This window comes from Neopelma chrysocephalum, unplaced genomic scaffold, assembly GCF_003984885.1.
Source record: "Neopelma chrysocephalum unplaced genomic scaffold, ASM398488v2 Primary Assembly neopelma1_106b, whole genome shotgun sequence".
NCBI classification, from domain to species: Eukaryota; Metazoa; Chordata; class Aves; order Passeriformes; family Pipridae; genus Neopelma; species Neopelma chrysocephalum.
The window spans coordinates 1,587,185-1,613,118 of NW_020897771.1; the positions used below are offsets into that span (position 1 = coordinate 1,587,185).

General features: G+C 39.7%; 1 protein-coding gene across 6 annotated transcripts in view; it reads right to left on the reverse strand.

Annotated features, from left to right (window-relative positions):
* The window catches only part of TPCN2 (two pore segment channel 2), a 64,770-nt gene that overhangs the window by 34,487 nt on the left and 4,349 nt on the right, over positions 1 to 25,934 (reverse strand). For 4 of the 6 annotated variants that reach the window (XR_003536347.1, XR_003536348.1, XR_003536349.1 and 1 more), the window contains exons 5-24: positions 25,439 to 25,555; positions 23,539 to 23,645; positions 22,637 to 22,709; positions 20,415 to 20,514; positions 20,048 to 20,113; positions 19,638 to 19,702; positions 17,693 to 17,790; positions 17,293 to 17,374; positions 16,532 to 16,618; positions 15,387 to 15,506; positions 15,010 to 15,069; positions 14,794 to 14,922; positions 14,114 to 14,163; positions 13,212 to 13,311; positions 12,171 to 12,242; positions 9,904 to 9,977; positions 9,493 to 9,583; positions 9,289 to 9,371; positions 8,363 to 8,444; positions 6,860 to 6,945 (exon numbers count right to left, since the gene is read on the reverse strand). Coding sequence is in view for 2 of the 6 variants with exons in the window: in XM_027696310.1 (XP_027552111.1) it covers positions 6,057 to 6,135; positions 6,860 to 6,945; positions 8,363 to 8,444; positions 9,289 to 9,371; positions 9,493 to 9,583; positions 9,904 to 9,977; positions 12,171 to 12,242; positions 13,212 to 13,311; positions 14,114 to 14,163; positions 14,794 to 14,922; positions 15,010 to 15,069; positions 15,387 to 15,506; positions 16,532 to 16,618; positions 17,293 to 17,374; positions 17,693 to 17,790; positions 19,638 to 19,702; positions 20,048 to 20,113; positions 20,415 to 20,514; positions 22,637 to 22,709; positions 23,539 to 23,645; positions 25,439 to 25,555 (1,821 nt within the window). In the remaining 4 variants the exon portion in view is untranslated. Of the gene's footprint in view, positions 1 to 136; positions 527 to 5,188; positions 6,136 to 6,859; positions 6,946 to 8,362; positions 8,445 to 9,288; positions 9,372 to 9,492; positions 9,584 to 9,903; positions 9,978 to 12,170; positions 12,243 to 13,211; positions 13,312 to 14,113; positions 14,164 to 14,793; positions 14,923 to 15,009; positions 15,070 to 15,386; positions 15,507 to 16,531; positions 16,619 to 17,292; positions 17,375 to 17,692; positions 17,791 to 19,637; positions 19,703 to 20,047; positions 20,114 to 20,414; positions 20,515 to 22,636; positions 22,710 to 23,538; positions 23,646 to 25,438; positions 25,556 to 25,934 lie in introns of those variants that run through there. The other 2 variants (XM_027696311.1, XM_027696310.1) reach the window with 2 other exon arrangements.

Consider the following 25,934-nt stretch of genomic DNA (forward strand, 5'->3'; position numbering starts at 1 on the left):
GATATGAAAACCAACACAAATAAACTACATAAGTGGCTGGAATTCTAAGTCAAAGACAACGCTTAGGTTTCCCTTTATCGCAGCTAACATGGATAATTCATGACAAAACATCATTTGACTTCCTTTGGCAAAGTTTTTTCCTCCAGAACTGCAACAATTTTAGTTAACGAGACACTTTTTATAAGCATTTATTTTGTGAGTCCATTTTACGCAGTCTTGAAGTTCTGCTCATATTCTTTGTGGGAGATAATGTCAGGTGGTTGCTCCAGTGCTTTGCTGTACATATCACTGTGTACTTAGTATTTGAAGAATGTCAGCTCAGCCTTGAGGGTTTTTTCCCCCTGAACGTTTTTCTTTCACTTTATACTGGGAAAACTGTAGCTCTACAAATACAGAAAAAGTTCTCAGCCCAGAATGAAATATGAAGTTTATGATTAGGGATGCCTGAGGATCTGGTGTTTATTCCTGAATTAGCAACAGATTTCCCATGACCTTAATCACTTCCTTTAGATACTCTATGATCCATTTAGAAAAAAAAAAAAAAAAGGGATGGTATGTCTGGAGGATGCAAGAAAGCCCAGCTCCCAGTTCTGAAACACATCAGCCCACACTTCTACAAATCCCCTAATAAAGATGATGAACATGATTAAATCTCTGGACCATCTCCCTTTCTCCCCATTGGAGACTGAGTGTTCCATTCTCACTGAAAGGCTTCACATTCTACACTGCCACAGATCCAGGGAAACATCAGATTCAATTAACAAAATTTCCAGCAATACATCATTACCTTTTGTAAGGTTTTCTTGTTGCTTCTAGATTTATGCAGCATCAGTCCCCTGGTAATAAAGCTTTTAAATTCATTCACCAAACCAAGTTGGAAAGAAGAGCTGAAGTGTTAAGAGATGTGAGTGTCACACATTTTGTGACATCTGGTAGCAAGCAGAGAAGAGTGTCCAAATTAAGTGTTCTCATCAAGGAAAAGATCAAGTTATCCGACCTGCTTGGCTTGTCAGTGAGCAAATACAGCCTGGCAGAAGGGCAAGACATTCCCTATTTTTGCCCAAAAAGGTAAGGGAGGTAGAAATGAGATTAAAGGGAACCCAGCAGAGAGAACTGCATGGAGAATTATGGGGAGACAGTGCAAGGTCAAGTATCAGCAACAGAGCACACACAGTCCAGGCTCATCTTCCTGTCTATAACAGGAAGCTGAAGGAGCTTTTTTTTTTTTGCTACCCCTATTAGAACCATCCTTCTAATGCTGTAAACATTTGTAAGCCATTAGCTAGATCCAGCAGCACATGCTGTAACAACAAAAGCTAGGTTTGTTCCAGCCATGGGAATCCTTCCCAGTGAAAGCACGGAGAGGTGGGTGGGACAGGATCTCAGGGAGCAGCTGAGGCATCACCAGGCAGGGGCAGGTTCACAAACATCCCCACAGAGCTGCAGCAGGTGACTGGCAAACAAACCCTTCCTAGAGGAGCACTGAAGTGCAGTCTGCATCCCCAGACACAGTGTTTGGAGTCAGGGAGCTCCCCTCGCCTGCAGCAACTCTTTTTCCTGAAATCCAAACTGCAGCTTCTCCGAGAACCAGCACACAGGGGTTACACAACACCTACACTTCTCTCCTCTCACCCATTTACATATTTGGATACTGTTTAAAAAAACTATTTTGCCTGTCTCTTGTTTGTCTGTAATTATTTCCTCTAAAGTTCTTCTCAACTCACACCTTTGCAGTTTCTTAAAAAGGACACCTCCCCCCATTTGCTGATTTTAAAATTCAGGGCCCAAAATTCAGGGCCCCAAAGAGAAGTACTGTTACATATTACAGCAAAGCAATTTTCTTTTGATCTCTGTGAGATGCTGTTGGTTCACTCAATTTGTATTGAATATCAGCCCTATAATATTTGTCTTCTAATACCACTTATTCCCTGACTTGTACTTTAAATATGCACTGTTATGATTTCATCTCTTAAATTTTACTTTAAAATTTTGGTAATTTCCTCTGGTTTATAAAGGTCATTTTGGAACAGTGTCATATATATTGCTTAGAGATGGACTACAAACACGATCTTATCCTTCCACTCCCCAACCCCAAATTATTTCTACCCAGAGCTCACATAACAAATGGCTCTGCATGTTTCTAAAGACTGCAGATTAAGTCAAAACCATTTGATTTGTGGAAAACTCCCAACAGCTGCATAGGCTTTTAATCAGACAAAAAAAAACATCTAGTGAAAGAAAAAAATCATTAACACCTACATAAAAAAAAAAAAAAGCAGGCAAACGTCTATTTTTATTTTGTTTTCAATAAAAACCCAAGACAGAGCTCTGGAATTACTTCACCTGACTAAAGCACAATGTTAAACTGTAGCAAAAGCTGTGGTAACACTATGTACTACTCTTAATATACAGGTAGGTGAAAAGATAAACCATCTACCAGGGTAAGAGACATATTTACCTCACATATCAGAGTTAATTAATCTATACCCCCCCATCATTTTCCCACAGGACCTATTTTATCTTATAGTTTTGTATGCCCCTATTTTTTTTTTTTTGTGCACATTAGGAAGTGCTGGAGGGATAAAAAGCAATGTTCCCCAAAATGTGTCAGTAGATGTACACATAACCCCAAAAGAGGCCATGAAAGCACGTCTCATGCTTCTTCATATAAACCCTTGACACCCAAGACACTATTTCTTCCTTTGTCTGTAATTCCTACACAGTTTCTAAGTTATTCCAGCTGCCTTTTTGCAGCTCGACCAGTTTATGTTATTTCATAGTTAATTGTGCTTGTGAGGTTTATCACTGTGTTTTTACTAAAAGAATCAGGGACATTTCAATTGCATCCATCCTCTCCCTCCACTCCTAAATCTTATAGCAATAAAAATTCACAGTAAATCAAGAAGGAAAAATAAAATAGCTGAGCAATCTCAAATTAGCCTTAACTAGGTGACTAACGTCCTCCTTCAGAAGCTAGAAAAATCTGATCCTGACTTAATAACACAAGGTGATCTTCTCTGTGCTTTGGCCTTCACGTGCTTCACCTGAGAATCTGCCACAACCGCTGTCAGAGACATCAGCTTGACCCAGGATTGACTTTGTTCTGCCTTGAAAAAATCCACCATCTTCTAAATCAGAACCTGTTCCAAAAGAATGCCACGAACTCTGCTAAATCGTGGGCAAAATCTGCCCCAGTCAAAATGCTAGCAGGATGCTTTTTGCACTGATCTCTCCAGGAGGAGATGAAGGGATACCTGGTTTGTAGAGATTGAAGCACAAGTGAAAGTCAACCTGCTCAACGCCCCCAATGCCCAGTTCCAATGAGGGAATTCAGCGTCCCAAGTACCTACAGATGATGTTCTGTGCCTCTAGAGCTGGAGAATAACAGAGCAGCATCCTTTAGGTGCTGCATTTTGAAACCAGGCAGGTGTGTTCCACGTGCATGTAACCTCCTCCATGGGCCCAGCCTTTGACCAGCAAAGATAATGGGAGCAGAGATGTTGAGCACTGCAGAAATCAGCAGCAAGGGAAAGGCAAAAAACAAACCACAAGAACCATTGCAACACCTTAATTATTTCCACAGTTTGAGAAAAACTTTTTTTAATAATGCAATCCTCAAGTTTAACCTTATTATGTACATTCATTTTCATGATTTTATACAGTTATTGCATAATGTGGTCATTTACATCTTCCAGTTCAAGTGACATTAGGTGCCACAATTTTGTATTAAATTCTAGTTACACTTTCAGGCAATTACACCAATGTGAAACAAGAACAAGAGAGACTATTCCCTTCAGAATGCCTTCTTCACATTGCCCAGATGCAAAGAAAGCATAACGGAGACAGTTGTGATGTTTATGATAATCCCACACCGATTTGTGTTGCTTTGGTAGATTGTAGTGGAATGTAATGGCAAAAAAAAAAACCCAACCAAAAGCAAACAAAAAACCCAAACCCAAACAACCTTAGGAGGCCAAAACAATAATTAAACTGGTAACAACTGTACACTTCCTTTTTTGGCAAGGCAAAACTACTTCAAGTATTCAGAAAAGTGGAAAAAAAATAACTTTTTATTTTCAGTAAAAAGGTAAAATAGACTATTTAACCACTGTGTAATAAGTGCCAATAAATTGGTGGAAGTGATTATACATCATGCTAGAAGGAGCAGAAACCATCCTGACATAAAGCCATACTGGAAAAAAACCAAACTCAAAACTAGAAAAAACAGTGCTGATGCCTTTATCAGCTTGCCATGATGAGTGTTTTAAGTGCATGACTGAAAATAAGCACAGTGATGCCACTGGAACCAGTGCAAGTGAGTTCCTGGGGAGCTTAATCTGGAAGAGAGACAAGAGACTGAACACAGACAAGGGCCTGGCTTAAGATGCAAGATTACAAAAGTAAAGAAAGATTGCAGGAGTAGCCCAGAACTCAGTTCAGTTTTGTTCTACACATGTAGAAGCTACAACACATTTCACTCCACAGCAAAAAGAAAATACGAGCAAAAAGATAAAGAAACACATAGACAAGAATCATTAAGCCACTTTTGAACAATGAGACAACAAGGTGAAAATTTTGAGTGAAAATGCACCATCATCCTGTGTACTTTTCCTCTCCCTCATGCAGGACAGAAAGAGAGGCTAATGAGAAAAAAAGAGAGGGAAAAGTACACAGGATGATTGCTTGGCACTTTTGAAAACTGTTTTTTATCTTTAAAAAAAAAAAAGAATCAAATAACTTACAAGTAGTAGCAGTGTTTTATGGACAATTACCTTCCCCAAGCCCTTGTCCCTACAGAGGGACCACAACAGTGTCTGTTTTGGTGACAAGTGTCTCCATGAGAAGGCAGCACCTCAAAGAGCAGTTTCATTTTTACATCTCAAAACAGCAGTTGGGATTCATTCTGATCTTCACAGCAATTTACTATTCACAGGACGAAAATTCAAACAAAAAAAAAAAATCACCTTTTCAGAGGAATACTAAGGGACAGTGAAAAGCACCCGGACACAAAAGTTACTTACCCAAAAAAGTTTTACCTGGGTAAAAGTTAGTGATACGGAGCGTGTGGTCATTAAGCCATAAAAGTATGTGATCTTGCAATACTGGTTAAGCACCTTCTAATCCCACAGACTAGAATTAAAATTTTGAACTGCTGAGCACTTTGATTATCCCATTCAACCTTTCCCCCCCATCCCCCTTTAAGTGGGAGACCGGCAGCGATCGTGGCGCAACATTCCGGCCAAAGTTCAGCTCTTTCAGGGAACATGATACAGCGGCAGGACAGGAAAGTAAAAGGAAGAGGTTCACTAAAAAGCAGCATGAGAATGTTTACTCCAGAAGAGCTCAGTTTTTACCACAAGTGCAATTGCTCTGGTCGCAGTTGTAGCTGCTCTGACAGCGACCAGCACGACACAACCGGCACCAACCCTTGAGCAAAAGCAAAGGAAACCAGAGGATGTGCAAAGCAGGCAGCCCCCGTTCCTAAGCTGAAACAGGTTGTGTTCCAACGGGATTAACTCCTGAAAATTCGGTAAGATACGCTGGTGTCACATTACAGCAAAAATAGTGTTTCAACTCTCACTACAAAAAGATTAAGGGTTCTGTTCTGGTCCTGCCTAATCCATTCGTGACTTGCAGGGCACAGCCCTTGCCACATTGCCAGAAAAGGCAGTTCCATTTTCCTGTGCTGAAGAAAGTAGCAGGCTTAGTGGTTATAAAGTTCATCTTTTAAAGTGCACTGTCATTTTAAACACACTTTCCCTCTTAAAAAAGAAAATAAAACATGTTCTGATATCAACAGTCTATAAAAATAACGGCTGCAACACTCCTCTAAAACTGCAACTTAAAATCAAGTCAAGTTAGCAAGATTCAAATCTTCTGCAAAAAAGATATGAACCCAAAAATAAAATAACTTCCTGCAGAGAATTGCCAAGCAAAACCTCACATACTGTCCTACAAGCCCCTCTTCCTAAACAGCATCTCACAGAAAATCCAGTTTCTTCCAGCTGACAACCTCAAGAAAACAGAGGTCTAAACAAATCAGTCCTTCCCACCAGTCACCTACATAACTGCAGGTGTGGGTGCTGGTGCAGTTTTTCCATCAACTCCTCCTCTGTAGGTTCTTCCAAAACATCTCTACAAAGAAAAAGCATGAGTTGTTAGGGGCAGCAAAGGGAGCTTCTCAGCATTTGTTTTAGCAATGCACATACTGAGGATGTGACGTGTGCTCGTTTCAAGAACGAAACGAGGAATTAAAATCACAATAAGTTGATGCTCCCTAAAGATGCATCTACTTGCAAATGATCCATCCTCTACAGATGTGTCATGGAAACCAGCAGCTGTTTTCCCACAAGAAGCAGGGAAGCAATTTCCTGCACACAGTACAACACAAGTGAAGGTCAGTAGATTTGTTTTCCTGAAAAAACTCCCAGATGAGAACATGCTCCCAGTGCTACTATTGAATATCCAAAGTGCACCAGAAGTTCCACTCATACACGATCATCAAGTCTCAACTCACCACCCACAATTTCATAATAAGCCAAGAACACGCATCACTTTTCTCATCTTCCCTTTTCTTCTCTCCCTTGTTTTTGTCCCCCTCAGCAGTTGTTCCCCTCACCCCCAGCACCTCTTCTCCCACCCTGCTACGAGCACAAAGCACATAAAGGTTAGGCTTCCACATCAGCTTAAACCAGGCCTAAGTAAAGCACTTGTTGATTTTCTCCTAACTAACAGATAGAACAGTTTGCTTCAGAGGGAGGAAATGGAAGACAAGCCTTTGCCCTCTTGCAGGCAGCACATTTCCTGTAAAACAGAACATAAAAAAACTAGATTGATTATCAAATCCAGTCCAACTCACCTGAACATTAGTTCCACTGTCCTCTGGTATTCAATATCTGAAAGAGACTCTCGATGACAGCGACGGTCCCACTTGTGAATAAAGTTCTGAAATGTAAAAGGAACAGGGAAAAATTAAAAGGACTACTTCTGATGACATCAGAAATGTCCAGTCACTATTTCTGCAGGTAAGGTTTGGGAGGAGGGTGAGCTTTGTTTTTAAACACAGTGCCAGAGCACATTTACTGGCTGTGGGTCACTGCTTTATTCGAGCCTGCTGTTCAGGAAAGAAATAACTTTCTCATCACAAACTGAAAGAACAGCAGAGCACAAGAGAGTCCTGCTGCCTTCTGCTCCTAGCAAGGACTGCCTCCCCAAGACAACCACGTGAACTACCCACAGATTTTTACCTGCTCTGAATTTCTCCCACTTTAAAAACCCAACTGTATATAAACCTACTGCTAGTCCAGGCATCACAGCTTAAAACTCAGCTACTGGTTTTGTCACGTTCCCTTCCCCATTTTGAATAACACTGACAAATTAATAACTGGGGAGCAGACAAGACAGCTCAGGAGGGGGAAAAAAGGGGGGGGAAAAGTAGTGAGATCCTGCTCTCCTGCTCCAGAATGCTGCATCTTGGCTCTTATAGCAAAAACTTTGGCCCTGCAGAAGTAAGCAGACAGAAGATGTCTTGGACTGAAAGTTTGCCATTCTTTCTACTATAACAAATTTAAATTCTCAATACTGCCAGCAACAACAAAAACATCTCCCAGAGAAACTTTTAGAGGTTTTGAGATGGGGTGAAGTGCCCTCTACAGGTACTCAGTTCCTTCCATTACTTATAAGAGAAGTCTACAATTATTAAACTGGAGGAGATGGTTCTGATTAGCATTCCCTTCACCATCAGAAATTTGGATTTGCAGGATAAACATACACAAGAAACTAGTAGAACTATATGTTCTTCATGGCATTGCTTGGGTACCTCCATTTCCACAGCTTCTTTAAAAGACTCTAGAATATGGTCTCTTGAAAAAAAATAATCAGTTCCACTCTTCTAGTGTGGAATTGAACAATGGTAAATTCAAATCAGGGTGGGAAGAACCACTGGAGAGCCAAATAAATTAAAAATTTGAAGAGCTAACTTCATCTGCTGATACATTAAAAGGCAAAAAGCCTGCAGCTTGAATAACTAATGCTGAAGTTAAATGCAAATGTACAAGAGACAAGCAATTTCATAATACTTATAATATTTTTCATCTTTATAGAGAGTGATGTAATGAAAATGTACATACCCAATGAGATGCAACCAGTTTTGTGACAAAACTGCAAGTAAAGCATACAATTGTCTAGGAAAAAAACCAACTTCCTTAACTCCTCAGGGGAAGGGCAGCGAGGAGAAAGGTAAAGCAAGCACACACACAAGCCCAACATACTATTCCCAAAAAGTTGTCTGGGTTCTTTTAACTTCCTGCACAAATTAGAACTCAGCTTTGGGATCCAATACCAAATAAACACATTTCCTTACCTCCAGAAGTAAAGCTACGAAGAGATTAACCCAGATGACAGAGGAGATCAACCACCAGGCTACAAAATAGATCTTTGCCCACCTGCACATCAGATTAACAGACAATAAGTAAAGTAAATACCCTCAGCCTGAAAGTGAGCAGAGCACCATGAAATCACATTTTTCCTTGAACTATAATACTACTCCTTTTCTGATGTCAAACGAGGTACGGAATAAAAAAACCTAAAAATATAAAAATCTTAGCCCTTCATTAAATCAGCCAAACAGACTCACTCTCCCCACTCAACCTGCTTAATTGAACTCTGAAGGGACAGAAAAGCAGCCCAGTAGAAGCTGTGCTGGATCACAGCAAGAGATCCATCTGGGATAGTATCCTTGGAATGGTCGAAAGCAGAAACATAGGAAAGAGTGCAAAACCATGGCAAAATATCTGTGTTGCTACCCTCTAAGTGTTCCCCAATCTCCAACTGTTTGCAGTTCAGAGATTTCTTCAATTACAGGGAGCTTCCATTCACTCCAGATCCAATGGATTTCTCTGTCATGACTTGTCCAGCCTCCTCCAGACCACGTTAAACATTTATCCCACACAGCAGCCTGTAGAACTTAACTAAGGGCTTGGGATAACCAGCCAAGGAGCACTGGAACAGCTCAACCCAGAAGCCACCCAGTTCATTCAAACATTCCCATAAAGCCATTAAATACAAATGAAAGAGATGTCCAAGGGGTTAAGTCTGCCAAAAAAATTGTTCACCCACAGAGAAAACACAAAAGCATTAAATTTCTTTCCTTTATACCTGAATTTCCGAAAGAAAGGTAAGCAGCAGCCCTCTTAGCAGATGGAATTGTGCCATGTGCATAATTCTTGTTCAGTTACCTTACAAGCTGGATTTATAGGGGACTTTTTCAGTATTGTTACTGCTACTTACGGACTTGAATATCTTGAAAACGCATCCAAAAAGACCTGCCAGTTGTTCACCACCATCACATCCCAGAGGGTCACCACTGCTGCCTAAATAATGTGAGCAGAACAGAAGTTCAGTGGTTATTTCTCACACCCTCAAGGCTCAGAAAATGAGGAGAGACAAGTGCAGAGGGGAAGAGGGAAGGATTTCATCAGCGATCACACTCACAGCAAAGTCATCGAAGTTGTTGGGCCAATATTCCAGCTGCTCGTAGGTGCCACACTGCAAAGTGCCATTAGCAAATGTTGTGTTGGCAGCACTGTGGGAGAATTACAGGCTGATGTAAACACAGCTTTCTGCAAACTGTACCTTAAAACCAAAATTACCCCGAGTGCCTCGCAGAAAGTTCAGTATCTCAAAGGCAGAAAACAAGGGAAACAGCTCAAAACCAGACAAGCCTTCCTGCAATTTCAGTGCAGCAAGAAGAAACAGAAGATAAAGTCTTGCGATTTAACATTAAAATTAAAACATTGAGATTAAGCTCCGAGAATAAGAGAAAACAAACAACAACAAAACAACCACAAACAGATGCTTTTGAAAGACAGGTTTCTTTGTGAGCAGTGACGTTGAAAACCTTACCTGGTGTTTCCCAAGGGAACAACGGCACCTTTAAACAGCATTATGCCAGTGATAGCAAATGCATAGAAAACCACCTGGAAGGAATACAAGCAGCTATTAGCTTTGAATATTTCTGTCACTAAATGAGAAAGCAATGCAATTAATATGGAATTTATATTTGTACCACAGGTGAAGGAATTACGTCAAGAACAACGCCTGAAGCTTTTACAGTGAAAATACTCCCCAGCTTAACTGTTTGCTCTTAGTTTTTAATATTGTATTTAACTTTCAGTTCTTAAAATGCATTAAATCCTTTTATTTTATGATCTATTTTACTTTTTGATCAGTTTCGCTTTTTTGTGTCTCAGAATGCTGATATTTAACTGTTAAGGTTGCAGAATAGCAACTTAAACCAAAACACACTGACAGTATTTACAAAGCATAATCTAAATATTTTTATTTAGGGCGTTTTCTGCTAGATTCAGTGAAAATAAGCTTTTATTAAACTTAACTGAAGGACAAAACCAAGTCAGTATTTTATATTACACCAGCAACTTTCTTAAAAATTTCTAAAAATAAAGTTTTCAGTAACACAAAGGGGCTTGACACTCCTTTCTTTTACTTGTTGGAAATGCAAACCTCCTTTTAAAGAGACGCCTTTCAGTCTTTAGCAGTCACTTGGGTGATTTTCCAGTTTTTATCCTACAAAGATTGTTCTAGAAATAACCTGCAGCTTTGCTCCTCTGAGAAAGAGCCGCTTGTCCCAGGAAAGCTTGAAACAAGCTGAGTCTTCAAATGAAAATTATTTTTTTTTTTGTATTTTGTTACAAACAGACCTAAGCAGGGGGAAGTCTGGGAGGAACAGAAGAGAACTGCCCTGGCCTATGAACCACAGCACTTTGAACATCACTGGAGTAAGTTGAAGCTGATATTTCACAGCCTGCCAGAAGATGGGGCAATAAAATTAATTTTATTCTTTGAAAAAAACATATATTTCAAAGCCTCACTGCATGAGAAATTAGCTAATTAGTTACATTACTTTATCAGCATGTGTTCCAGCCTAACTTTAGGAAAGATATTTTCTATCAGCTGGCAACGGAGTCAGATTTCAGCAGAGCAGCAGCTCGGTGACAGCTTCCACATAGCCTGGAGCAAAAGCAAATTAAACTAATGGAAGTGGCAAACACTGTGGCAGACTTGCCTCACAATTGGTGCAAAACTACAATTCACACTCCTGACATTAAGGGCAATCAGCAGCAGCCACTTTATGAGAATCATGTCTCACATATACTCATAGAGACTCTACAGTGAAACACTAATGCATATTTTATGAAAATAAAAATCAAGCCTATCTCTACAGGTTCCCACCACTTCTTTCAGGAGTGAAAGAAAATACTTCTCAGTTCCAAGAGTAGCTCCCAGTGGCAAGTGTGACTTGTAGAGCACAACAAAAGTTGTTACCAAATTTGCTTTGCCCCAACCAATATCTTTATTTCAAGGTGCAACATACACCAACCTAGGGCCCCTTCTCTACAGACAAAAGTAGAGATTATTAATGACAAAACAGACATTCTGGTTAAATTGCATGCTAAAAGTATAGACTAGAACAACAAATCATTGGTCTCTAGCCACTACCTCAAAATTAAGTATCCTACAAAACCCCACGGACGATAACAAAACAAAACCTACCCAGGCACTTCTTTGCTCTACCAGGAAGACATCATTGGAAAGCCAGAAACTCAAGATTTGGGAGGATTTATGCAATGGACATCATGCATGGTGATCCACCCTTTAATCACACGGTTACAGAGCACATGCTCTACACAGACACCCCCCAAACAGGATGACAGGAGGCTTTTAAAAGTCATGTCCAAACATGCCATCTCAAGACCTTCTCAACAGGAAAACAATTTTCAAGTGGTTCTGCTATTTATTAAGCAAATATTAATAAGCAAATCAGGGTAAGGAAAACTGGTCTGCTTTTAGCATGGATGAATTTTGATTTGCAACCAGAGTATCCAGCCTGAGGCGAGCACTCTAAGGAAGCTTCAGTCACTCTTATAAAGATCCTCCTGATAAAAGAGGCACTGCCACTGTGCACAGGCCATAACAAAACAGCAGTTTGTCCTGGCTTTCAAACACATGCCCTGGAGAAGAACTGGCTGATTGAGGTGAAATGTTAGTGATCCTGGTGACTGTACAGGATACTTGTTAACTTTGTTGGAGACATACCCTTATCAGACTGCTAACTATAACAAAGCAAATGACAATCTTGCATCATGACTTACCACGAGGATTCCTGCAAAGGCTCTTAAGTTTTTTACCAGATCCAGCAATGTAGTGACAACCAAAGCCATGAACTAAAACAAAGCAGAATTGTACATGTATGACATTCATCCCACTTCCATTCCACATCAAATTATTTTTACTTAAAGGACAAAGAAATACCAATGGGGAAAATGAACTATGTCTACATGCAGGACATCTTTGACACAGAGAAATTTCCATGATTTATTTAAAATGAATGAACAATGTTGTAGGAGTCTTTTTCACAGACAGACATCATCATAAGTCTTAAATATATACAGGCACTGCAACCTAAAGGACTGTATGTCTAGTAAGACTAGAAAGAATGGGAGGCAAGCAAAACACCAGCACCTCCCAGCTCCAGGGTGACTGCTTCATATTTGATCCCCATAATTCCTATTTTACACTTTCCACTGACAGCATGACCTCTGATTACATCAGGTTTGGTATTTATGGCTTACTGAAGTGAGATATAAATCCTGCGCCTGACATTAATGTGGGCTTAGCTTTTAAGCAAGTAAATGCAGGATTATAACAAACAATCAAAGTGATTTCTGATTCAAGTACATGTATTGTGGTGGAAATACCCCTACTGGGAAGGTGGAGAGGGATTTATCCCACAAAACCCTTTGCATTACCAAATGTCTTGCAGTATTTAGTGAAAGCAATTCTAACTCCTCCTTAGTACAAAGTTCTCCAAGGATATCCCAGCCACTCACCTAATTAAGGTTGAAGTACCACACAAGCTGCACGAGTGTTTCTGGATAAGTTTGCCCACCTTAGAACAGCAGCATCAACTGCCACCACACCAACAGAGCTTGTCTGCTGCCCCAACAGAGAAAACCAGCCCCAGAGACAGGGAGTTTGTGAGGGGCCGTGCAACAGCCAGGACAGTCAGAGCTGAGCTATAATCCCACTCATGGGCAAAGGAATTGCAGTCTGTATGTTATTCTGAAAGGCTGGAACAAAATTTATGACGTGCCCGACAAAGAAATCAGAGTTGTGGAGGGATGAGCAATCACCTTCATGTTGGGGATGATCCGCAGGAAGCGGAACACGATCAGCATGTTCACCAGCCGCACCATATCCCACAGGGATAACAGGCCCACGAACTCGGGTCTCCTGGGAAAGATGGGAGAAAAATAACCAATCAGAGAAACAGCTCACGACAGAAAGACAGAGTTTAATCTCCTGGGCTACAGGTAACTGTAAGTACATTCGTTTACTTGGCAGGAATCTCACTCCTAACAACTGCTGCAGGAAGCAACTCGTTTACCCCTGGCTCTTAAATATGCAGAGAGTGCTCTTTAAAGTGCATGTTTGTGAAAGAAATTATTTAAGACAACACTGCAGAGAACACATGTTCTAGATAACAGTCACATTGCTGCCCTGAAGGTGTTACATCTACAGACCAGGCAATTACCAACAGCACACACTCACCAGTGACTCATGTGGGTTATAATCTGTTTGCAGCGACTGACACAAAGACCTAACAAGTGTTACTGGTGCTCCAAGATGTAGAGCAATCAATCATCTGCATTTAAGAATCAAAGGGCGAAATCAAACCCAAACATAATCAATTCTAAGATAATAATTAATGCCATTAGATGGTAGCAATTACTATTCTGCCAACCATCACGTTTTTGTAGTGTTTTTTTCAGTAGTGTTCAAATATAAGCCATTTTCAAACCATAAGGTCCACCAGGTCTCTGCAGAGATAACAGTGTAAGTTGTTTTTTGTAACAAAAAAAGATCAGGAGAGTTATTCAAAAGCTGTTTGATCTTAAAAAAAATCAAAATACAACTGCTTGGTATTCCAGTATAGACAAATAGTCTACGTCTATGGGTATTTTTCTACTAAATTTTACAGCATGACCCAGCCCAGTCGCTGAACAAAGTGCAACAGTTCACAGAGGTCACCTACCAGCCAGGATGAGGAAATCCATACACAGCAAAAGTTGCAATCTCCAAAATCTTTAGTTAGGAAAGAAAGAGAGAAAAAAAGGTCAAAACTTTACTTTGTAATTCTGAGTTTCAGAAATTCTGTAAGATTCTTGACAGGAAACATTTCTAAGAGCATTAAGTTGCTTTTTTGACTCACTTTAAAGCTCTGAATTGTCATACTTGCCCAGTTATTCCCCAAATTATCTCAGTGTACATAGGTCATTCAACAGTGACACATAAAAGGATGCACAGTGAATACCATTAACCATGAATTTGGCCTCATCTGCCACATGGGCTTCAGGCTTTTACCAAACAGTTATTCCAATAACCTGCTTTTTTATTGAAAGAACAAGGTCATCTTAGCTGTGTAACAGAACTCCTTATGCAACTATTTCAAGAGAAAAATGTTTCCAAATAGCAATAAAAAGACTTCTTATAAGAAAACTCACCTTTTCCATGGATTTAAATGAGCCTGCCTTCAGAAAGCAGACCCTAAAGGAACCATGCACCAGCAAAAACTTTCAAGCCACTGAAAACCACTGCTCATGTTGTTCAGTTCAGCCTGTCAGTGTTGAAGAAAGAGCAATCCCACCAGCTCTTGTAGTTCCCAACCTCCCCAGCCAACAAACCCAAGAACAAAGAATTTAACAGAACACTTACCAGCAAAATTACAGTCAGAAGTCCATCAAATCTATTGCTTGGGTAAGACAAGTATCTTCTCAAGCCCATTGCTAAGATTTTCAGCAACATTTCCAGCAGATAGTACAGGATGAAGAAGCAGTTGATGGCCTTCACCCCCCCAAAATAAAAACAATCATTAGAATTACTGACATCTCAGGGAACAGCAATAACTGTAGGAATGCTATTGCATCTTACCCCCAGGAAGAAGTCATCTCTTTCAGAAGGCTGTTTATCTGCATCCATCACCAAAACCACCTTAAACAGGAAATATTTTATGAATTCACTGCTTTACTGCTACATAAAACAGAGTTTTAAGCCCAAGAACAGTCTTTCATGCTTTGCACAGACCTTTTTCAAGCAGCTGAGAATATATTTTTAACTGCAGGTATTCCCTCTCAACTTAAAGACTTTACATGACTAAAGTATGCCAAAACCCTGCCAGCTGCTACAAAAAAATGGTTGTTTAACGAGAGACTAAAGAACAAAAACAGAACTTAGGTTTGTAGCAGAGGAAAACCAAAAAAAGACAAAAAAACCCCACCACCCCACAACAAAAAAACCCTTTTACTTACACAGATAGAAACAATGTTTGCAAGGGCTACCACATTCCCCAAGTAGCCAAAGTAGGGATGGCCAAAGGCAAACTGCAATTTCTGCATAAAATGGGATTGGTACTCTGGACTGGGAGGATGCTGAAAAGAACACAAAGGATTTGCTGAGAATCAAAGCATAGGCATTTTAATAGTACTAAAATAATAAAACCCCACACCCAATCTCAGATTTTAAAAGAAGCCAGACATTTTCAAAGCAAAACTTCAGGACCACAGGCTAATTTTGACATTTCAGCTGGAAAATGTTTCCAAGCTGTGGCTGTTCACAGCAAAAGTTCATTTCTGATTATGGCACAACACAAGGGAATGGCAGAGAAGGGAGACAGTCCAAACCCTCTCCAATGCCTCAAGCAGGTAAACTAAATACCAAGGTACTAATTGTACCCATTCCTTCCCCATTTCCCAGTGTTTAATTCAGAAGTCTTGGTTACATGCAAACACAGAAAAGAACATTTCTTAACCCTCAAACAGTTGTGTTTTGTTTTTTTCTTTCTCCCTCCAAGATGGGCTGCTTTCTGCCCATCTTCATCTGAACACTTAAAGAATCCATATTTTGTTCTTCACTCAGGGACTGGAGAAAAGACTTTGAGTATATTTAAGTGTTACCCTGCAAAGACCAATACAATTGAAGATGCATTCCTTTAATATAGGACTGTCACAACAAGACAAATCCCTCCTATTTCATCAAAACCAATTTACCAGGGAGGTAATTCATTTCATTTCTCCACAGCACCTCTCAGAAAGCCAATGCTGTAAATACAACTCCTTTGTTTCCTTGTAATGAATCTTCCTACTAGACAAATACACACCCAGATCTTATCAATTCTGTTTGGCAAAGTCGCTTTAAAATGCTGACAGAATAAACAACCCTGCATTTTGTACATTTAGGACAATCCCAGATGGATGCTGTGAAAGCCCCCAAAGCCACGTTGTTTGTGACTATAAGAGCAACTCATGAACAACTTCAAAATCAACAGCGTGTGATTGCACCTTGTGCTCACATGTTGCAAAGTCTGTTTATACACTTTATAGAGCAATTCCATCACTTATTTTTGCCCAGGACCAGACAACTTCTGATGTTTCATTAACAATGGTCAGATACATACTTGCTTAATGGCATCTTTGTCTAGTTCTTCAAAGAGCTTCTGGAACTGGGCAGCTGACAGTTGGTCACAGGAGCACATTTTGAGCGACTTCACATGAAAGAGAAACATTCAGATCAGAATCTGCAATAGGTGCATCTGCAAAAAGTGCCAAAACACTCAGACAATCTTTAAAAGATTGGGAATAGAGATCAAACACAAGCAACTCCAAGCTGTTAGAGTAAGGTTCAATACTGCTTTGCTTTAACACAACACTGCCATGTGACTGGAGGATTCCTCTTGCCTTTTCTATTTTTCCCTCTCTGGAACCCCATGCACTTTTGACAAACTTAAATTTTTTAGTCCTGCAGTAGTGCCATTATTATGTTATGATCCAAGGAATGCTGCAGGGCAGAGAGCAGCTCTAGACCACAATACTTCCAGAGAGAAAGTAAAGCCAATGGAAAAATTAGCTCTGCAAAATAGGAGTTTTCATTCCTCTACACCTCTCTCCAGGTGAATGCATCCCTCATCACACTAACCAAAGAGGGAGCAACTTTAGGGTGAAATCCTTGTCTAAGGACTACTTTTATTCTGAAGATCAAAACAAACAGACAGTGAGCTGGGCTTCTGTTCACACTTTGAGAAAGCAGCATAAAGGAGCTGAGCTGAAAGCTGCTATTCCTAGATCAATGGTGTAATTAGGGAAATCTCAGTTTCCACAGCTGTCACATCACACGGTTTGACAGTCACCAACATCAGGGCTAAGAAAATTAATTTCTTACCCTCAGGATGGCTTGTTTGCAGCGAGAATCCATCTCAACTTTCTGCAGCACTTGGTGTAAGGATCCACTGCTGACATATGACCTATTTAAAAGAAAAGAGAATGGGCCCTGGTACAGATAACTGTATAGATGGCAAAAAAAAAAAGCTGTTCCAAATGCATTCCTGCCTTTCTTTTTTGAAAAAACAGGTAAAATTAGAAGTAGAAATAAAAAGGAAACAGATACCATAAGTCCCAAACAGTGTGTTACAAACATTCAGTTACATTAAAAATAAATAAAATGAGATGAGAAACAAACTGCCGTTTTTAAGAGTGGATCCTCAGTAAATAAACAAAACATAGATGACCAAAAATGTACTTTTTTTGCTAGATAATCGACTGTTTCAACATTCTTCACTTACTGTTGGGCATTAGCAGGAGTCTCTTTCAGGGTGGAAAGCACTTCGAACGCAGCCCGGATTCCCAGCCGCCTCCTGAAGAGGGAGGACTGAACTGATTTCTGAACAGTGAAAACACCACAGAGGAAACAATTTACTCACACTTCATGCACTACTACGTCCTATGGCCACAGAATACACTGATCCTCTGGCACACATCCTGGATCTGTGATTAGAGATCAGAACAGGGGACTGCCCTGAGCCTCGCTCCCTCCAAGAAATCTGTGTACGAGGAGGAAGGAAGCAAGCAGGAAAGCAAACAAGTCTGGAATCCAAGTAAACATCCAGGTCATGATTTATTTTCAATTCTGGACTGCATAGGAATTTGCCTGATCCAGAGACACTGGCAACAGCAAAGCTCAAGGATTCACAGCAATTCACATAACTGTGCAGAGAGAAGAGTGAGACAGCTTGTCCAGCTCCAGCTTCTCCCCTAAAGGCACAAATCCAGAGCCACAGTTTTTCATGCCTTTTTTTTTTCTCCACAATAACCACTTTCAAACTCAGTTGCTTTGTTGGGAGTCAAGTTATGTCATGCTCTCATGTGAGAAAGTGAAAAACAGAGAGAAAGAAGGGAAGAAACAGAGGAGGAGGAAAAGGATTACCGAAAATCCTCTTTGCACATATTAGGTTCAAACACCCCTCTCCCACAAGAAAGTGGGGGCCATTCCTTCTGTGTAACATTGCTTAAGGCTCACTAGCCAAAAAACTTCTCCTTCTCTCTGGAACTCTACTAAAGCAGGCAGCTATTACTTCACTTTTCCCCCCCAAGCCCACACTCCACTCCTCTGAAGGAACTATAAAACCATGTAAGTAAGGGGAAGGAACTATAATATATATATAAGGGGAAGCCAGTAATGAAGGGACTATAAGATATGTAAATAAGGGGAAAAAAATCACACCCAAAAGTCACCAAGTTTCTCGTGACATTAAACCTCAAGGAAATCACAGGCATGAGAACCCTGGGCTGCATCAAGAGGAGCATGGCCAGCAGGTCAAAGGAGGTGATTTTCTCCTTCTACTCTGCTCTTGTGAGATCCCACCCGGAATGCTGCATCCAGTTCTGGTGTCCCCAACACAAGAAGGACATGGAACTGTTGGAGCAAGTCCAGAGGAGGCCACAAAGTTGATAAGGGGACTGGCGCACCTTCCCTAGAAAGACAGGCTGAGAAAGTTGGGGTTGTTCAGCCCAGAGAACAGAAGGATGTGTGGGAGGCCTCAGAGCACCTTCCAGTATCTGAAGGGGCCTCCAGGGAACCAGAGAGGGACTTCTCATCAGAAACTGTAGTGATAGCAACAGGGAGTAATGGGTACAAATTGAAAAAGGGGAAAGTTAGGTTAGATATTGGGAAGAAACTCTTTACTGTGAGGGTGCTGAGACACTGGCACAGGTTGCCCAGGGAGGTTGTGGATGCCCCATCCCTGGAAGTGTCCAAGGCCAGGTTGGATAAGGCCTTGAGCAACCTGGTCTAGTAGGAGGTATCCCTGTCCACGGCAGAGAGGTTGGGACTGGATGATCTTCAAGGTCCATTCCAAGCCCTTAACACTCTATGATTCTATGATTTGCAACAATGGCTATTTAAAGAGTACAGCAGATTTTCTTCACAAAAACCAAGTTTGAGTTACTCGTTCACTTTGTTCAGTTTTATAACAGGATTTTTTCCCTCCCCCCCCATAATAGTCAGAGTTGCAGATCCACAGCATTCATGGCAGTATGCAAGCAATTTTGTCATGGATGGGGATCAACCTACAGCAGCATATAATGGAAAAAGTATCTTCATCAAGGAACATTTAGCATCTTAAAACTTACAACCAGAATGGGCCTCCTGCTTTAATGCACAGATGACACTTAATATTTCACAGGTTCAAGGTTATGGCAGGACACAGAAATTAGAAATGCTTTACTCACCAGGAGGTATCCCCGAAACTGGTTGTATATTATTGCTGTAAGCAAGTTCATCAGAAACAGGTTGCCTATGGGAGAAAAAGAGGCAGTAAGAATTACTGAAATCCATATCCTATTTATCAAAGAAGTTTCAGTGCATGTAGTAAATAAAATATATCACTTAAAAAAGATTAGTTTTCTCGTGTTTGATTTCCAAAGTGGTTTTATGTACTGTAATGTGTGCATGTCTCTGTCATGTGTTACCAAAACCTCCAAGTCACAAGTGAAAATTATCTTACAGACATTACACAATAATTGGAAGAAACACAAAAAAAGGAGAAATTTATGATTAAACTTTCCTAGAAAAATAAACCCCTGTAGCTGTTATGCACAAGTGTCAGAGTTAAGGTGACTGAAGACAAGAGGTAACTTACCTAATACAGTGAAGAGGATGAAGAAGATGGAATAAGCTCGATTCTTAGAATATGCAGGAATCATCACTGTGTGAGATTTAACAAAAAAAAAAGAAATAATATTTTAATGCTTAAGATGCACAGTGGAGATCTCAATCAATTTTTGGCAACTGGTAAAAGCTCTTATACAGCTGCACTGGCAATATATAATTACCCCAAAGAAAGGCAAGAATCAAGTTACTGAAGGCATGGAAAACGTTTTTCCAACCTTCCTCTGGTTGTACTAAGAACTAGCAGCTGAAAGAATGGTTACAGTAGTCTGCAGGTAATCTTAACTCTATTGTTCTTTGAAAGGAGAGTCAAGAGCTGTTTCTGAAAGATTGCTCACCATCAGGATTGTTTGCAGTAGTCAGCAGGACCAGCAGGGATGTCAGTGAATCCGGCAAATTCCGGAAATACACCACCCACTCCTTATCCTGCTGGTTATCCTGGTCAAAGAGATGATCATTGTTAAGAGAAACACTGAAGAATCACTGTCTTACCAAGGAAAGGGGGAGAAAAAGAACTAAAGTCAGTCAATAATCGATTTCTTATACACATAATCACATCTACCCCGTCGAAAAAAGCACAAACCAAGCATCAAAAGGAAGACATTATGTGGGAATACAGAGCAATCACTTCACTCATCAACAGCAATTAAAAACCATCAGGAAGAACAGGAAGCTCAATATAGAAGTTCTGTCACAAACTGACAGCACAGGAATCTGAAACGACCCTCGATTGATATAAGAAGTGTCGCCTCTTAGCCTGCAAGAGATTATACTGCAGATAAAATATGATTTAAAAGAAATAATAATAATTTTAAAAAATCACACCTGCAGCTCTACCAGCACACCCACTGAGTGTCTTTCACTTCCCCTTTGACTTCCAAATAATAACTTAAAATCCCCATGATCAGTTTTTGGTACAAAAGTTACTACCACTATGCAAAATAAAGGTTTTCCCCTTCTTCTTGCTATCCCCTCAGGCAGTAATTCATGCACAGCACAGGAATTGCTGGGCAAGTAGAAAACAGGCAACTGTTTTGAAAAAAAATGAAGATTTAAAATGCTATGTTACAATATCGATGAAAACATCGCTAGAGCTTAAACACCTTGGAGAAAGAAAATTAAATATAAAAAAAAAGGATAAGTGCTACAGCACCCAGAATGTATTTGCAAATACTTTGGCAACTAAGGTCATCAGTTATCTTGTGGCTCAGGGGAAACATCAGATGATCTGCTAAAGCTCAGTGTCAAAATCTTCATCAAAAACACACTGGGAGGCTAATCTTGGGTCATCCACATATTTCCCCCCCCCCTTCAAGGTCAAGCAGAGACAGACAAAAAAAGATGCAGAGTGCAAACAATACAAACACGAATGATGCAGCACAGAACAAACAGCCCTTGAATCTGCTGCAAAGATTGCAAAATGTACCTCTAGAGGACATAAATAAGACAATGCAAAAATGTAGAGGCATGAATTTCATTAATAAACGTATTTTTAGAACTTGGCTTTCAGTAATTCGCCTTGTCAGATAAAATTAGTTTGTGTGGATGTCAGAGTAGCACACCAAAATAGGAAAGTCCACTCTGTAATTTTTATTTTTCACCTAAATGTACACAAAATTGATTGGTTTAGGTATACAAGTTATATTCCCACTGCTGGGAAAGCTCATAACTGAAGTTAGATGTGACATACAAAGATAATACAAAGATCCAGAATGCAACTTAAAGCAGGAAAACAGAGCTCTGCTTCTGATTTCAGAAATTCCATAAATCGGGAATTCAAAGAATTTGCTGACCACAAGGAAGACTAAAGGCAGGCTCAAGTGCAAATTGCAGTAGGGATGAAGGTGCAAAACTGAGATTAAGGAGAGGACTGTAATTACTGAGAGAAGTAGGCAAGAGATTTCTGTGCTCACAGTAACACATTCATGGAAGGCCTTAAAAAGTAGGAACAAAAAACCCACCCAAAATATCTGAGCATAATACATTAAGATACAGGAAATTTAAGAGAGAGGGAACATAGCAAGAGCACTGGAACACAATATTATTTTAACCACGAAATTTGAAATTTGCTTTTCAGAAATGTGAGGAAAACCCAGAGATCAGAAACCAAAACATCAGAGTAAAGCAGGTAAAAACCTACCAAGGCATAGCCAGGGGTACCAGTATTGGAAGGTGAGAAAACATGGAAGAAAAATTAGCAAACAGCTAGATAAGGAAGAGAAAAAAAAAAGAAGAGATAAGTGATAACACAAATGAAAAAGTGATAAGAGATTTGGATGCAGAACAGCATAGAGGGTTTCAACAAAAGCAAGGAAAGCAACTCAAAGGATCAAACTGGATAAATGCTTAAGGAAGTCTCTAGTACAGATGGAATACTGTGCACATGTTAAACCCCTCCAAATGGACTTCAAACTCATCACAGCAAGTCTGACAAGGTAACATGACCTTTTCAGGGGAAACAAGTTTCACTAGTTTGATTATAAAACTGGACATGAAGCAGCTGTGCAAGTAAAGAGAAAAGCCCCTCAAGATCCACCGAAGCAGAAATGGAAGTGATTACCTTTGTTCGGGCAAACAGCAGCATGGCAAACATGGTGAAGAGAGACAGATGAACAGCCAGCAGCAGAACAACACTGTTGGAAAGAAACCATATGTATTAATAGCAAATTTATCTTATTTTTAATAACATCCTTTGCTAAAAATGCAATATAAAGAAAACTAGGTTGGTGTTTTTTTTTTAAGAAGCTATATGGAAATAGAACGCGATCTAAGTTTTAACCAAAGATAAAAATCACACTTGTGCAGACTCCTCAGCACAAGCTCAGACTTTTTATGATGTCAATGAGATTCTAACTCTTCTTTTTTTTTTAGAGAAAGGACCGTATTTATACCCTCCAATCAAAATACAACACCTTGGATTGCACACACACCTTTGATTCTCCTGGGGCTTGGTAGTGAAAATGTAACAGGTAAGGGCTCTACACATACATGACCCATGTCACAGGAAGAGATCTCTACCAAAAAATATATATACATATATTGCTAAAACCATTCAGAAAGGAAAAAGCTGAAGTATAGCACTCTGAAGACAGATTTACATCCATCTGAAGATGCAAAGAAAGAGGTATCTTTTTGTGTGGCCCTCATGACTGGAAGACAAGTACATGTGTGTCTACCCATATTTCTGAGAGGTTGCCTTGGAGAAAACACAGCACAAACCCTTGCTCAGCTCTTCCCTTACAAAAGCACAATCAAAAACCTTATGTCACATACAGAGTCACAACATGTGCATTCTAGAGATATTTCACAGACTAAAAGGAATCAAAAACCTAATACAACCTCCATCCATTGCTACCTGATCTCACCAAGAACTCAGAAGTTGGTTGCTCATATTCCACACAGCAGAACACAAAGATTACTCCCTGCTTGATGTGAAAGGATGTTTTCTATACTATCACCTACCTTGCCATTTCAGGCAACGTGCTGTTGATACTTTTTAAGGTTTTCTTCATCATAGAAGAGTTCTGAAGGAGAAAGAACGGACGAAGAATCCTTCTTATCCTCAAACTCTGCAAAAACCAACGGATCAGACACTGAGTTCCCATAAGACTGGTGACACAAACACTTCCCAGGCAAGTTTGCCAAAAAGCACTGATTCAAATACCAGCAAAGTCAACAGTGCAACAGAAGAAGGTCGTGCTGAGATGGTAACTCTGCCCCACTGAGCTCACAAAACAGGCAAGAGAGATTTCAGACTTCAGGTGCCTCATTAAAACGAGGAGAGATTGCTTTAAAAACCACACATTGACATTTCAACAGCCTCATCAGGCCACTAATTAGAAACAATCTAACTTCACTGCTCGCTAGACATAACATGCTGGCAAGAGATGGCGTTTTTGTATTTCCTATCTCAGGAAAGGAATTAATAGTGAGCTGCTTTCAATAAAAACAAATACACATGCTAAAAATAAGTGCTTGATTTCAATTTTCAGACTGACTTCTTTTTTGTTTTATAATTAAAGAGCCTGCTTATTACTCAGCAATTTCTGTCTCTGAGAAGACTCAAATTGTAATTGTTTTTTTTCCCCCCACAAAACTACAGCAAATAATCTGTTTCTTGCCTTCAAGACACTTGCCAGCCTTCAAGTTATTTCTGTGACGATTTATCAGCTGCTTCAGGTGTTTCAGCATCCTGGATTTTAGGATCAATCTTCTCTGGGTCACACTTAACATCAAAAAAACCCCCCACAACACCCCTTTCTTAATTGTTATCCCCTTGTTCACACATCCCAGCAGTTTAACTACTCCTTCTGCCACTGCTTTGTGTGGGAGGCTCCTGTTCAAACTACTCATCCATTATCACCCCTAAAGATTCTACGATCACTTCCCCATGCTGTAAACCCAGTTTTCCTCCTAGGTGCTTAACTTCTTTCAGCCGCATTGTATTTATTTGGCTTGAATACCAAAAGGACATAGTCACTTTTGTCACGGTTAGATGCTTATAAGCCTTAATAACATTTTTATTCACCATTTTAAGATCAGGTCTCTGATGCTCCATCACATCCAGGTCAGCAGTGACCAGTGATCAGAGAATGAACACCATGAACAGCTAAACAGTGTGTCCCCCATAGCAGCACCTGCATCCAGCCTCATCCTGACCAACACTGACTACATTAAAACAGGTTTAGAAGTTCTCTGAAGACAGCAGATACTGCTTTTGACATGAGAAATGACAAAAGAAGCAAAGTTCAAGATTTCTCCCTCGTTCACTTCCCAGCATTTTTACCATCTTAGTGTTTTTCTTAACAATGATTGTTAATGAAAATCCGTGGCACAGAAAACCAACTGGGAGATTGCATTATTATATAAAGGAGGGCACTTGTAGAGCCATTTCACAAATCTGATATTCCCCTCAGAACACAATTGCTTTGAACACAGCACAGCTTCAGCTCAACAAGCAGCTGTTAAACCACCTTTTACTTACACATCACTGCATAGACTCTGCTGTTGAATCAAGTTAAGAATATAATTCTCCAACTGCACGACAAAATTGCTGCCATGCAGTGAGTTTTCTTTAAACTTTCTGCCTATTGACAGACCAGAGCAGCAAAGTTTTATTTAATTTTACCAGTGAACACACATTAAGAATCAAACATAATCCTTTGCAAAGCAACATCACCAATAACTTTTTCTGTGTTTGTGTGTTATCCAGCTATCAAAGACCAAAAAAGAACCATCTCCTCCTCATCTCAATCCTCCAATGCACCATATACACCCAGCTGAATATCCCTTGGCAGGTTCTTCTCCTCTGCCACTTTCCACAGTCAAGATGCTGATTGTTTCTGCAGAAATCAGTTCTTACCTCTGTGCAGAAAAAACTCAGCGAGACAATCCAATCAGTCAGGGACACAATTAATGTCAGTATATAAGCCATTAGCCATTTGTTTTTCCAAAATTCTTTCCATCCAATTAAGTAACTCTAGGCAAGAAAAAAAAAAGAGCAATCAAAACTTACTTTAACAATGAATTCCAATATCCTAATATTGGAACATATAATATATATATATAGGAATATATAATATATATATTGGAATATATATACCCTAATATTGGAATATATTATATATATAACATGTATGTATATAATTATATTATTTATATTTATAAATATATAACTATAAATTACAATATATAATATATAATATATATTCCAATATATATTATATCTATATCTAGTAAATATATAGTGTGTATATATATACAGTGTGTATATATATATAGTATATTCCAATATTAGGGTATATATATTGGAATATATATTCCAATATACATAGTGTATATATAATATACATATAATA